General features: G+C 48.0%; 2 protein-coding genes across 2 annotated transcripts in view; both read left to right on the top strand.

The window, feature by feature from the left end:
* Positions 1-10,484, top strand: part of LOC138756404 (voltage-dependent calcium channel gamma-8 subunit-like) — a 73,482-nt gene extending 62,998 nt beyond the window's left edge. The window contains exons 3-5 of the mRNA XM_069922897.1: positions 524-607; positions 1,637-1,777; positions 9,159-10,484. Of these exons, the coding sequence (XP_069778998.1) occupies positions 524-607; positions 1,637-1,777; positions 9,159-9,661 (728 nt within the window). The 3' untranslated portion in view covers positions 9,662-10,484. The remainder of the gene's footprint in view (positions 1-523; positions 608-1,636; positions 1,778-9,158) is intronic.
* Positions 10,485-10,559: 75 nt separating this feature from the next.
* Positions 10,560-15,106, top strand: LOC138756763 (voltage-dependent calcium channel gamma-6 subunit-like). Its single transcript, XM_069923148.1, has 4 exons — positions 10,560-11,751; positions 13,063-13,137; positions 13,875-14,012; positions 14,670-15,106. The coding sequence occupies exons 1-4, from the start codon at positions 11,442-11,444 to the stop codon at positions 15,104-15,106; spliced, it is 960 nt and encodes a 319-aa protein (XP_069779249.1). The 5' UTR covers positions 10,560-11,441.
* The last annotated feature ends 15 nt before the right edge of the window (positions 15,107-15,121 follow it).

Here is a 15,121-nt window from a genome sequence, read left to right as displayed (position 1 = left end):
CACACACTCTCTCCCTCCCTCTCTCTCACAAACTCTCTCCATCCGTCTTTCTCTCACACACTCTCCCTCTCTCTCTTTCTCACACTCTCCCTCTCTCACACACACACTCTCCCTCTCTCTCTCACACAAGCTCTCCCTCTCTCTCACAATAACTCTCCCTCTCTCTGTCTCATACATTCTCTCTCTCTCACACAAACTCTCACTCTCTCTCTCACACAAACTCTCCCTTTCTCTCACACACAAACTCTCCCTCTCTCTCTCTCATACACACTCTCCCTCTCTCTCTCACACACACTCTCCCTCTCACCTGCGCACGCACACACACACACACACACACACACACACACACACACACACACACACACACACACACACACACACACACACACACACACACACACACACACACACACACACACACACACACACAATCACAACCCAGTGTATGAACTGTGGTGGGGTGTGGGTGTTTGGCTGGTTGATGAGGTTGTATCAGACTCAGTGCCCACCTGCCTTCCCTCAGGAACCCGTCGTGGAGCCTGTCAGAAGATAAACCATTTCCCCGAGGACACAGACTATGACCATGAGAGTGCTGAATACCTCCTGAGTGAGTCCTATCCCCTCCCCTCCCCTCTCTGCCCCTACTCTTTGGCGCTCACCCCTCCCTTAACCCCTCCACCTCTCCTTCACTCCCCTTCCTCCCTACTCCTCTGGTTCACACACACCCCTCCCATTTTCCCCACTCCTCCATCTATCTCTCAAATCCCTCCTCCTCCCATCCTTCACCTCTCCACCTTCCCTTCACCTCTCCCTCACCACCTCCTCCTCCTGCTCCTTTGCCATCCATGTTCTTTTTCCACCCTCACCTCCCCTCCTACCCTTCTCCCTACCCCTCCACCTCACCTATTCTACTCCCACTAACCCTCCCCTACCCATTAAATCTCTCCACCCCTCTCCCTCCCCTTGGAAACCCTTCCCACCTTCCCCTCACATGCCCCCTTCCTCTCCCACCCTCTCCTCTTCCCCATACCCCTCACACATCCTATCCCCTCCCCTCCCCTCGCCTGCTGCCTCTTAATACCTCTGTTGGTCTTATGATGGTTAATCTTTATGTCGTTGATTATCTCCCTCTCTCTCCCCCCGCTCTCCCCCCTCTCTTCTCCCACTCTCTCCCCCCTCTCTCCCCCTCTCTCTCCCCCTCTCTCTCCCCCCTCTCTCTCCCCCCTCTCTCTCCCCCCCTCTCTCTCCCTCTCCCCCTCTCTCTCCTCACCCCACCCCCCCCACCTCCCCCTGCCCCACTACCCCTCTCTCCCCCTCTCTCCACCCTCTCTCCCCCTCTCTCCCCTGCTTTCCCCCACTCTCCCCTTCTCACACCCCCTCTCTCCCCATCTCACCCTCCCCCTTCCTCTCCTTTCCCCTTTCATCCACCCTCTCCCCCCTTCCCCCTCTTGCCCTTCCCCCTCTCTCCCCTCTCCCTCTCTCCCCCTCTTACCCCACTCTCCCCCTCCCCCTCTCTCCCTCCTCCCCCTCTCTCCCCCTCCCCTCTCTACCCTCCCCCTCTCTCTCCCCCCTCTCTCTCTCCCCCCCTCTCTCTCTCCCCTCCTCTCCCCCTCTCTCCCCCCCATTGCCCCCCCAGGGGTAGTCCGAGCCTCAAGTATTTTTCCAATCCTGAGTGCCATCCTGTTGTTGATGGGGGGAGTGTGTATCACCACCAGCCGCTTCTACCGGTCCAAGATGAACATCATCCTAGGATCGGGAATCCTCTTCGTCGCTGCTGGTAAGGGCCCATCCCATCCGTGACTGGTGACCCTCCTTCCCCTCTCCCCATCCTTCCCCCACCCACTCTGTCTGCGCCCCTGGAGGCCCTCCTTCCCCTCTCCCCATCCTACACCCTCTCTGTGGTCTTTTCTCCGGTTTGAACCATAAATTGTAGCTCAGAAACAGGCCCCTTTGGCTCTTCTAATCTGTGCCTAGTCCCACTGACCTGCACTGAGTCCAAGGCCCTCCCATCCATGTCCCTGTCCAAATTCTTCCTAAATGTTAAAATTGAGCCCGCATTCACCACCTCAGCTCATTCCACACTCCCACCACTCTCTATGTGAAGAATTTCCCCTCAAAGTCATGTTGATAATCCCCAATCGTTCCCTGGCAATCTCTTGAAACACCTTCCAATAATTGTCCTCCGACTGACGTCAGGCTCCCCGGCCTATCATTTCGAGGGTTACTTTTTAAACACAGAACAACATGAGCCACCCTCCCATCCTTTGGCACCTCACCCAGGGCTCAGGACATTTTAAATATTTTTGCCAGACCCCCTGCAATTTCTACACTAGCCTCCCCCAATGTTCGAGCGAATATCACCCTTATTCACTTTAAGACACCAAGCACGGCCTTCTCTTTAATCTGTATAGATTCTCTGACCTCACTGTTGTTTTCCTTACTTTCCATGACTCTGTGCCCACTTTCTGATGAAACAAAGATTAAGATCTCCCCCATCTCTTCTGGCCCGATACAAAGCTGACCACTCTGATATTTGAGGGATCCAATATTGTCCCTTACATCCTTTTGCTTTTAATCTACCTGAAAAAACTCTAAGGATTTTCCTTCATATTTTTTGCCAAAGCAACCTCATGTCTTCTTTTAGCCTTCCTGATTTCTTTCCTGAGGTTTTTCTTGCATTTTTTCTCCTCAAGAATCTCATTTACTGAGGGAGGAGTCACGTGATGGAGTAGTGGCCGGTCAGGGAACTCCAGCCCTCTCCGGAAAAGTTTAAAAAAAATACACTAAACACAAAGGCACAGGAATAAAAATTAAAACAAAGTGAAAGTAAAGGTGGGAAGAAAATGGCAGTGAAGAAAGAAAAGTCGAAAGCAACAGGAAGAAAAGAAGAAGAAAGAACGTCGGAAGAAGAAGGTGAAGGCCTTACCTGTCCGAGGTGGCCTGCCGCGGAGAGAGAAGCCCGCTCCCTAAGGTCAGTGGAAGTCCCGAGCTCGGGACTACAAAAATGGCTCGCAGAGCCAGGTAAAAGTGCGCAACCGCGCATGACAAAAAAAACACTGACAGGAGGGGGGACCAGCTGAGGAGTCAATCTCCACAGCTGAGAATGACAGCTACAGCATAACAACAAGAAGAGAACATAGAAAACAACGAGAACAAGAAAGAAGAGAGTAAAAAGAAAACAAGGAAAGAACAGATGACCAACCCAGAGGAAGAAGAAGAAGAACATAGAGAAATGGAAGAAGAAGGGAAAGGCAAGACAATAGATATATATATATTTTTTTTTAAAAATTTTTTATTCACACCATAAACCACATTGACCAAGATACATACATTTTACTTTTCAAATATATACAGTGTCACCAAGATCCATTTTAGTAAAATTCTTAGGATATACAACAAGAGAAAATATATTGGAGAAAGCAATGAAGAAAATAAGAGAAGACAAAAAGCCAATGGAATACAAAGGCCAAAAAATTTTTTTCTATCCAGACACAAGTTTTGAACTCCTAAAGAAGAGGAAGGAGTTTAATACAGCAAAAACGATCCTATGGAAAAAAGGATATAAATTTATGCTAAAGTACCCAGCGGTACTTAAAATAGTTATTCCAGGGCAGCAAAACAGACTATTCTCGGATCCGGAGGAAGCACGAAAATTTGCACAACATCTACAAAACAGGCAGAGAGATGAAGACATGTAACGAGAGTAAAAATGACCACGAACTATATATATGTGTGTATATGGGTGTATCCGTATTTAAAGGAAAATATATAGAGAATAGATAAGAATTAATAAGGGAATGAAAGGGAAGAGAGGAAGTAAGGAGGGAATTAAGAGAGTGACCTTTGTTATATATGAAAATTAAAATCTTTTCTGGGGGGGCTGGGTGGGGAGGAGTTACGGTCACTGCAAAATCAGTTGACGCTTGCGAGTGAATTCGCAAATCCAAATGGAGAGGGGAGATGTGGTTGCCCGACAAGGGATAAAGTGCAACTCAGGAAGGGGAGGGGATAGTGGGGTTAAAGAAATTTTAGATAGGAGAATAAGGGAAATGTTTGATGTTTTAGAAATGTTGTCTTATAAAGAGTTCAAAACAAGAAAGCAGAAATGGATAAGAAGGAAAGGTGATGATGAGGAAACGGAAAGGAAAGATAAACAAAGTATGAAATGGCTACGTTGAACTATATGACTTTAAATATTAACGGAATACATAACCAAATCAAAAGGAAGAAACTGCTAAATTTACTGAAAAAAGAAAAAATTGATATAGCATTTGTGCAAGAAACACATTTAACTGAAAAGGAGCACAAGAAATTAAAGAGAGATTGGGTAGGACATGTAACAGCAGCATCATATAATTCAAAAGCAAGAGGAGTAGCTATATTAATCAGTAAAAATGTACCAATTAAAATAGAAGAGGAAATAATAGATCCAGCAGGGAGATATGTAATGATAAAATGTCAGATATATTCGGAGTTTTGGAATCTACTCAATGTATATTCACCTAACGAAGAAGATCAAAAGTTTATGCAAGATATTTTTTTGATGATAGCAGACATGCAAGGGAACATATTAATAGAAGGGGATTTCAACCTTAATTTGGATTCAAATATGGATAAAACTGGGAAAAAAATTAACAGAAAGAACAAAGTAACCATATTTATAATTAAATCGATGCAAGAAATGCAACTTTTGGATATATGGAGGAAACAACACCCAAAGGAAAAGGAATTTTCGTATTATTCGGGTAGACATAAAACATACTCAAGAATAGACCTATTTCTGTTATCAGCTCATATGCAAGATAGAGTAAGAAAAACAGAATATAAAGCTAGAATATTATCGGACCATTCACCCTTGATATTGACAATAGAGTTAGAGGACATCCCTCCAAGAATGTATAGATGGAGATTAAATTCCATGCTACTTAAAAGGCAGGATTTTAGAGAATTCATTGAAAGACAAATTAAAATGTACTTTGAAATAAATACAGAATCAGTGAAAGATAAGTTTAAGATATGGGACGCAATGAAAGCGTTCATCAGAGGGCAAATAATAAGTTATGTAACCAAGATGAAGAAGGACTACAATCAGGAAACAGAGCAGTTGGAAAGGGAAATAGTAAATATAGAAAAAGAATTAGCAATGAAGGAAGACTCAACTAAAAGAAGAGAATTGGCAGATAAAAAAATAAAATATGAAAAACTACAAACATATAAGGTGGAGAAGAACATAATGAAGACAAAACAGAAATATTATGAACTAGGAGAAAAAACGCATAAAATTCTAGCATGGCAGCTTAAGACAGAACAAACTAAGAGAATGGTATTGGCATCAAGAAAAAAAGACAAACAAATCACATATAATCCAACGGAGATTAATGAAAACTTCAGAGAATTCTACGAACAATTATACCAAACTGAAAACGAAGGGAAAGAAGACAAAATAGATGAATTTTTAACTAAAATTGAACTACCAAAATTACAAATAGAGGAACAAAATAAATTAACAGAACCATTTAAAATACTAGAAATACAAGAGATAATAAAAAAAACTACCAAATAATAAAACACCAGGAGAGGATGGATTCCCAATAGAATTCTATAAAACATTTAAAGATTTATTAATTCCTACCCTCCTGGAAGTAATCAACTAGATTGATAAAACACAAAGCTTACCAGATTCAAGCAAAACAGCAATAATTACAGTAATACCAAAGACAGGGAAAGATCCACTCACACCAGCGTCATATAGATATCTTTACTTAACACAGATTATAAGATAATAGCTAAACTATTAGCAAACAGATTAGCTAAAATAGTAAATCTAGACCAAACTTGATTTATTAAAAAAAGACGAACAGCAGACAATATTTGTAAATTTATTAACTTAATTCATGCAGTGGAAGGGAATAAAGCGCCAACAGTAGCAGTTGCTTTAGACGCAGAGAAGGCCTTTGACAGAGTAGAATGGAATTATTTATTCAAAGTATTGCAAAAATTCAGTTTACCAGAGAAGTATATTAATTAGATTGAAGCATTGTATAAGGGGCCATTGGTGAAAGTGACAGTAAATGGATATATATCAAAGCAATTTAACTTAAGCAGATCAATAGGCAGGGATGCCCACTATCACCCTTATTGTTCGCGTTAGCTATAGAACCACTAGCAGAATTGATAAGAACAGAAAATAAAATAAAAGGGATAAAAATAAAAGACAAGGAATATAAAATCAGTTTATTTGCAGATGACATTATAGTATACTTAACAGAACCAGAAATATCAATAAAAGAATTACATAAGAAATTGAAGGAATATGGAGAAGTGTCGAGTTACAAGATTAACGTAAATAAAAGTGAAGCAATGCCAATGAATAATGCGGATTTCTCAAAATTTAAGAAAGAATCACCATTCAGATGGCAAATGCAAGCAATACGATACCTAGGTATACAAATAAATAAAATCCTCGGTCATCTATATAAACTTAATTATTATCCACTAATGAAAAAATTACAGGATGACTTAGAGCATTGGAAAGACTTACCACTCACACTAATAGGAAGGATAAACTGTATTAAAATGAACATTTTCCCAAGGATACAATACTTATTTCAGGCATTGCCAATACACTTGACAGAGAAATTCTTCAAGGAGTTAAAGAAAATAATAAGGAAATTTTTATGGAAAGGGGGGAAACCGAGGATAGCACTAGATAAATTAACAGAATGGTATAAACAAGGAGGCTAACAACTGCCAAACTTTAAAAATTATTATAGAGTCGCACAATTATAATACCTATCAGATTTTTATCAAACAAGGGAAAAGCCAGATTGGACTAGATTAGAACTAGATAAAATAGGGGAGAAGATACCTGAACATATATTATATAAATGGGATGAAAAATTGGTACAACGTAGGAATTCTCCAGTATTACATCATCTGCTCAATATTTGGAAGAAGATTCATGTAGAAAGGAATAAAACAAATTACCAATTACCAAAACTAATACTGACACAAAATCAGCTAATCCCTTTTACAATAGATAACCTTTCCTTTAGAGAATGGGAGAAAAAAGGCATCAAAAGAATAGAAAATTGCTTTTCAGGAAATAAATTACTATCCTTTGAACAAATGAAGGATAAATATAATATAACTCACGATACACTGTTGGCATACTACCAACTGAAATCCTACTTGAAGGACAAATTGGGAAGCAGTCTGAGGTTACCAGAGGGAAGTAATTTTGAATATGTGATTACAGATACAATGATAATTTAAAAATTTATAACAAATATGTATATTAAACTGCAAGAAAAGGAGAATGAGGAAACAAATGGTAAAACTAAACAAAAATGGGAACAAGATTTAAATATAAAGATAAAGAAGGAAACATGGGAGAAGTTATGCTCTGGAACGATGAGAAATACAATAAACTCGAGGTTACGTATGATACAATATAACTGGATACACAGGCTATACATTACACCTCAAAAGTTAAATAAATGGGACCCAACAGTATCTGACAGATGTTTTCGATGTAAAAAAGAAATGGGAACAATAATTCATGCAATCTGGACGTGTGAGAAAGTGAAAAAATTTTGGGAAGATCTAAACCAGATATTAAATAAAATCACAGAAAGCAATATACCAAAAAAAACCCAGAGATCTACCTCCTAAGTAACATAAAAAACAAAGAATTTGGACTTGATTTGGATGGTGCACAAAAAAGATTTGTTAGGATAGCCCTAGCTGTAGCAAAAAAATGTATTATGTCAGCCTGGAAATTAGAAGATAACTTGAGAATACAACAATGGTATATAGAAATGAATAAATATATTCCATTTGGACAAATAACATATAATTTAAGAAATAATATTACAATATTTGAACAAATATGGGAGCTATACATGAAACACAATAGAGAAAACCTACCGGGGACATCTACCACCTAAAATGACAGAAGGAGAAGGAAATGAAAAGAAATGACTCAGTGGAATTTCTTGTTTATTTTTATTGAGTGACAACATTGTTTGACGAGTTTAATGTATCTTAGATTCTGTAGTATAAATGAATGGGAGGGGAGGTAGGGAGGGTGGGATGGGAAGGGAGGGGGAGAAAACGACTGTATATATTTGAAAAGAAAAATGTATGTTTATAGTGTGAAAAATAAAAAAATTTAAAAAAAAAATCTCATTTACTCCATGTTGTCCATACCCACTATATACCTCTCTCTACTTATGAACCAGATCTCCAATATTCCCTCAAAAACTATGCCTGCTAGCCTTGCCTTTAATCCTGACAGGAAACACAAACTCTGTACTCTCAAAATTTCACCTTTGAGGTCCTCCACGTACCTTGCACATCCTTTCCCAAAAACAACATCCTAATCCACGCATTCTAGATCCTTTCTCATTTCCTCAATATTAGCCTTTCTCCAATGTTGAATCTCAACCTGAGGCCCAGATTCATCCTTCTCCATAATTAACTTGAATCTAATTGCATTTTAATCACTGGACTCAAAATGTTCCCCTGCACATACTTCTGTCACTTGTCTTGTTCTCTAATAGGGGATCCAGTATTGCACTCTCTCTAGTTGGTACCTCTATATATTGATTTATTGATACAAGGCCTTTCTTCCCCTCTCCCTCTCCTGTAATTCAGGGATGAGAGGGGAGGTGCAGGAACAGGTGGGAGGGACATTGGGTGGGGAACCAAGGAGGTGCGGCAGAAAACTTAGATCTCTCCTCTCCCCCCATTCCCCCACTCCACCCAATCTCTCTCCCCCTCTCTCACCACACCTCTCTCTCTCCCCTCCACACCCCTCCCCTTCACCCCCTCCTTCCCCCTTCTCCCTCCCCTTCTCCCTCCTCCTTCTCCCTCCCCCTCTCTGTCCCTCCCTCCCACCTCTCTCTCCCTACCTCCTCTCCCCTCCTCTCTTCCCTCCTTTCTCCCCCTCTGTCTCCCCACCTCCTCTCCTCTCTCTCCACCCTCTCTCTCCCCGTCTCCATCCCCGTCTCTCTCCCCAACATCTCCACCCCCTCTCTCCCCTCTTTCTCTCCTTTCCTCTCTCCCCCTCCCTCCCCCCTTTCCCTCCCCCTCTCTCCCCCACCCTCCCTCCTTTCCCTCCTCCCCTCTTCCCCAACCACTCCCCCGCTTGCCAGGTCTGAGCAACATTATTGGGGTGATCGTCTACATCTCAGCCAATGCCGGGGACCCGACGACCCGTCGTGATGAGGACCGCAAGCTCCAGTACTCTTATGGCTGGTCCTTCTACTTCGGGGGTCTGTCGTTCATCGTGTCTGAGACTGTGGGAGTCCTGGCCGTCAACATCTACATTGAGAAGAGCAAGGCAGCCCGCAGCCTGTCCCGCACGGAACCGTCCAAGGCTCCCGGCCTCCTGCGCCTGCCTGCCTACCCCTTCCCCCGCCCGTCTCCCCCAGCCCCTCCAGTCCCCGCCCCCCGCTCCTCCTCCTCTCTCGCCGACATCTCCCTCTTCACCCTCACCCCCGACCCGTCCAAAGGCACCCTGTCCGAGCTGCTGGGCTGCGAGAGGGGGGCGAGAGAGGGGGGTCTGCAGCTGCACAACTGCCTGGCTGGGGCGGCCGAGAGGGGCAAGGAGGTGGCAGAGGGGGGGACTCTCAACCGCAAGACCACCCCAGTCTGAGGTACGAGGAGAGGGAAAGGGAGCGCCACTCTGTGTCCCACCCCGGGAATGTGTGACGGGATTGGGGGAAAGGGAGCTTCACTCTGTGTCCCACCCCTGGAGTGTGTGACGGGACGTGGGGGAGAGGGAGCTTCACTATGTGTTCCCACCCCTGGAGTGTGTGATGGGACGGGGTGGGCGAGGGAACTTCACTCTGTGTCCCACCTTTCTCTCTCTCTTCCCTTCTCTCTCTCCCCCCATATCTCCCCCCTCACCCCTTCTCTCACCCCTTCTCTCCCCCTCTCCGCCCCTCTCCCCGTCCGCCTCCCCCCTCAACCCTCTCCCCATCCCCTCCCCTTCTCACCCTTCTCACTCCTCTCCCCATCCCCCTTCTCCCTCTTCCCTCCCTCCCCGTCTCTCCCTCCCCTCTCTCTCCCTCTCTCTCAACCCTGTCTCTCTCTCCTCCCTCTCCCCACCTCTCTCCCTCTTCCCCTGTCCCCTTTCTCACCCCACCCCCCTCTCTCAGTCCCCAGGTTGATGTGGGAGAATGGCTGTCCCATTTTTTTTACCCCCCCATCTCGTCCCTTTGACCGGCCCCTACCCTGAATCCTTGGTTCTCTGTCCTCTGACCCCTCCAATTTCCCGCACCTGGTCTTTACCCCTGAACCCAGACTGTGGCTATCTCTGACCCCAGTGCCCTCCAACCCTGCAGTCCCCAGTGACTCTGCTGAACCCTGACCCCATTGACCCCAAACTCCTCCAACGGGAGGTCAAATTTTCTCGATTTGTTTCTGAGGTTTCCGTTGTTTCCGGTTTTAATAAAAGTTTGATGTTTCAAAACAAAGTGACTCACGACCAGAGGAAGGGAGGGAGGGAGGGAGGGGAGAGGTGGGGAGGGTCCCTCGACACCCACCCCGTGTTCCACCCTCATACCCCGATGTCCCTCCATCCATCAACACTCTGTTTTCCACCCTCATACCCCTAGGCTCCGTGAGGCCTACCTACCTCCTCCGATCGCCCCTCCCCTCCCCTCCCACTGCCTTCCCTGCTCCCTGGAGTCCTGCTCCTTTAATGGGACCTTAAAATAGTGTGTGTCTGTCACAGAGTCCACAGAGGGAACAGGTGCAGAGACGTCTGTTTGCCCGTCTCAGCTGAGACACCGACTTCAAGCAGACAGGCACAGGCAGCCCATGCGAGCTGGTCGGCCCAGCGAAGGCTCGGTAGTCAGGCCTGGGTGGGACAGGGAGAGGGAGAAACAGCGCTGCGGCCTAGTGAGACAGGCCTGGGTGGGCCAGGAACAGAGAGTGTCGTCTGCGGCCTAGCGACAGAGGCCTGCGTGGGCCAGGGACTGAGAGGGACTATTGTGGCCTAGTGAGACAGGCTGGGTGGGACAAGGAGAGAGGCCTGGGTGGGCTGGGGAGTGAACAGGAGCTCTGCAGCCTAGCAAGACAGGCCTGCGAGGGCCAGGGACAGAGAGGGAGGCTCTGTGACTGAGGGAGATAGGGAGGAGGAACTGAGGCCTCAGAGAGAGGTTGGGTAGTGAGAGAGGTCAGGTAGGGGAAGGGGTCTGAAACTGAGAGAGAGAGGGTGAAGGAGGGAGCCAAGGAGGGAAGAGAGGGAACACTGGCCTCAGGAGAGAGGCCGGGGTGGGTTAGGGTGGGAGAGGGAGCTCCGAGACCTGGGACAGGAGAGGGCCCTGGCTGGGAGTGCGAACAGGTTGAAGAAGGGGAGGCAGGTTGGGGCAGCAGTGGGATCCTCGCAAGGGGGCCAAGGGCGGAGAGGCCTGGGCCTGGGACCTGCCATGTGGCCGAGTTTCTTCCCCGGAACTGAGGAGGAGCGTGGGGCGAGGCCGGGCCGCGTCAGGAGAGCCCAGGAGGAGGGGAAGGAAGGGGCTCGGAGGCTCAGCCTACTGCTGGGCCTGGCAGGTCTGGTGCTGATGGTGACAGCAGCTGGCAGTGACTTCTGGGCTGAGTTGAAGGGCCAGGCTGGGGCCCACAATTTCACCTGCCAGGCAGCTCACTTCGGCCTGTGGAGGCAGTGCGTGAAGACCATCGAGGTACAGGAGCTGGAGCCCGGAGCAGGCCTGTGTGGGCCCGTCGAACTGCCTGGGGGTAGGTGTGTCCTGGAGTAGGCCTGTTGAACTCTCTGGGGGTAGATCTGACCCTGGGACATGCCTGTGGAGGCCACTGGCCCGGGTCAGACCTGTCTACACCTGTTCAACAATCTTGGGGAAGATCTTGCCCTGGGGCAGGCCTGTGCAGGCCCTGTCAAGGTGCCTGAGGGTAAGTCCAGCCCTGGGACAGGCCTCTTTATGCCACTGGCCTGGGTCAGGTCTGTGTAAGCACGTTGAACAACCTGGGGGTAGGTCTTGCCTTGCGGTGAGGCCCAGGCCACTCAAGGTGGCTGGGCTGGGGGGAGGAGAGGTGTGTGTGTGAGGTTCTGCCCCATTGAGGTGCCTGCAAGTGCATTTGGCATGGAACAGGCCTGTGTCGATATCTAAATAGGTCATATGCATTAAATGGTAGGCTATTGAGATGTGCAGAGCAACAAAGGGATTTAGGAGTGATGGTAAATAGTACCCTCAAGGCTGATACTCAGGTAGATGGTGTGGTGAAGAAGGCATTTGGAATGTTGGCCTTCATAAACCGGAGGATTGAATTCAAGAGTAGGGAGGTTATCATGAAATTGTACAAAGCATTGGTGAGGCCAAGTTTGGAGTACTGTGTACAGTTTTGGTCACCAAATTATAGGAAAGATATAAACAAAATAGAGAGAGTACAGAGAAGGTTCACGAGAATGTTGACAGGATTTCAAGGTTTGAGATACAGGGAAAGGTTGTGCAGACTAGGGCTTTTTTCTCTGGAGTGTAGAAGATTGAGGAGGGACTTGATAGAGGTGTTTAAGATTTTAAAAGGGACAGACAGAGTAAATGTGGATAGGCTTTTTCAATTAAGAGTGGGGGAGATTCAAACTAGAGGACATGGTTTAAGATTGAAGGGGGAAAATTATAAGGGGAACATGAGGGGAAATTTTTTTACGCAAAGGGTGGTGGGATGTGGAATGAGCTTCCGGAAGACATGGTCGAGGCGGGATCATTGGTTACATTTAAGGATAGACTGGATAGTTACATAGGATAGGACTGGAGGGTATGGACCGGGTGCTGGTCAGTGGGACTAGGAGGGTGGGGATTTGTTTCGTCATGGACTAGTAGGGCCGAACTGGCCTGTTCTGTGCTATAAGTGGTTATATGATTATATGTAGGCCCTTCGATCTGCCTGGGGGTACATCCGCACTGTGACAGGCCTCTTAGGCCTGTGCTCATGCCTGAAGATGCAGGGAGGGGAGGAAATGCCACAGAGAGAGGGAGGGTGGGCATGGAGAAGTTAGGTGGAGTAATTAATGCTGATCCTCTCTTTCTCCAGTCTCCAACTGTAGTTATTTCCGATTCTTTATGACGGGAGAGAAAACATACATCGTGGACAGAGAGGCTCCTAAAGGTGAGTGAAACTATGGTCTAACCTGACCCAGAATGCCCTTTCAAATTTCTCCCCGTCCCTCTACCTCTCTCAGGAGGATATCTGTACACTGACCAGGGTCTCTCTGACTCTCTCTCTCTCAGGAGGATATCTGTATACTGATCGGTGTCTCTCCATCCCCCTCTCTCAGGGAAAAATCTGTACACTGACTGGGGTCTCTCCATCCCTTTTACTTAGGGGGATATCTGTACACGAACCGGTGTCTCTCCATCCCTTTCTCTCAAAGGTATATATGTACACTGATTGGAGTCTCTCCATCCCCCTCTCTCAGGGGGATAACTACACTGACTGGAGTCTCTTCGTCCACCCCACTCTCAGGGGGATATCTATACACTGACCGGGGTCTCTCCGTCCCTCTCTCTCAGGGGGATATCTGTACACTGACCGGGGTCTCTCCGTCCTTCTCTCTCAGGGGAATATCTGTACACTGACCGGGGTCTCTCCATCCCTCTCTCTCAGGGGTATATCTGTACACTGACCGGGGTCTATTCGTCCCTCTCTCTCAGGGGGATATCTGTACACTAACTGGTGTCTCTCGGCCCCCACTCCCCCTTTCTCTCCCTCCCTCTCTCCCTTCTCTCTCCCCCTCTCTTCCCCCTCTCTCCCACCTCATTCCGCCCTCCCTCTTTCACACTCCCTCTCCCCCTCCCTCTCTTTCCCCCCCTCCACCCCTTCTCCCCCTCTCACTCTCCCCACAGAGCTGTTTGTTCTTGTTGCCGTGTTCACGGTGCTGTGCCTCTGTCTGATGACGATGGGATCTATCTCTATCTCCACCTCCCCAAGAAACCACCGCCGATTTCTCCTCAATCTCTCTGCCACCTTCTACATCACCGCTGGTAAGTCTCTCCCCTCAAATTACCCCCCCGACTTCTCCCCAAACCTTCCTTTCTCTCTCCCTCTCACTCACCCCCTCCCTTCCCCCTCCCTTCCCCCTCCCTTGCCCCTCCCTTGCCCCTCCCTTCCCCCTCCCTTCCCCTCCCTTCCCCCTCCCTTGCCCCTCCCTTGCCCCCCCTCTCCCCCTCGCTCCCACCTCCCTCTCCCCCTCCCCCCACTTTTCCCCCTCTCCAACTCTCCCCCGCACTCTTCCTCCTCTCCCACTCTCCCCCCAATTCTCTCCCACTCTCCCCTTCCTCCTCTCACTCCTCCCTCCCTTCCCCCTCTTTCCCCCTCAGTCCCTCCTCTCTCTCTTCCAACACTCCCTCCTCTGTTCCAGAAACATCCCACTGTCCCTCTCTAGCCCACTTTCTCCCCTCGTCACCCCTATCTTATATTTCTCTCTCTCCCTCTGTACATCATCAACTCACCCTGGACCCATTCAGCCATAGACTCCCCCTCATACCCCTATACTCCCCCTTGGACCCCCATAATTCACCCTTATACCTCTGGACTCACCCATAGATCTCAGACTTGCCCATGGACACCCCCTTCAGATGCCTGGTCTCCCCCTCAGACCCCCAAGACTCCCCTCTCAGTCCCCTGATCTCCCCTCTCAGATCCCTGGACTCCCCCTAGACTCCCTCTCAGACCCCTGGATCGGTCTCGGACCCCTGGATCCCTCTCGGACCCCTGGATCCCTCTCGGACCCCTGGATCCCTCTTGGACCCCTGGATCCCCTCGGACCCCTGGACCCCCCTCGGACCTCGGGACTGCCTCTCGGATCCCCGGGACTGCCTCTCGGATCCCCGTGACTGCCTCTCGGACACCTGGACTCCCTCTTGGACACCTGGACAGCCCCCTCGGTTCCCAGGCTGCCCCCATTAGGACCCCAGTCTCCCCATCAGACCCCCAGACTCCCTCCTCAGGCCCCCAGTCTCCTCACTGGGTCCCCGGGCTCTACCATAAGACCCCCAGACACCCTCCTTGGGACCCTGGACTCCCCCCTTGGACCCACAGTCTGCCCTCTCTGACCCCTGTACTCCCCCCAGACTGACCCCCTCTCTCCCTA

Source organism: Narcine bancroftii, chromosome 3, assembly GCF_036971445.1.
Source record: "Narcine bancroftii isolate sNarBan1 chromosome 3, sNarBan1.hap1, whole genome shotgun sequence".
Lineage (NCBI taxonomy): Eukaryota > Metazoa > Chordata > Chondrichthyes > Torpediniformes > Narcinidae > Narcine > Narcine bancroftii.
Note: the sequence above shows the minus strand (reverse complement) of the source record. Positions and strands in the feature narration are given on the sequence as shown.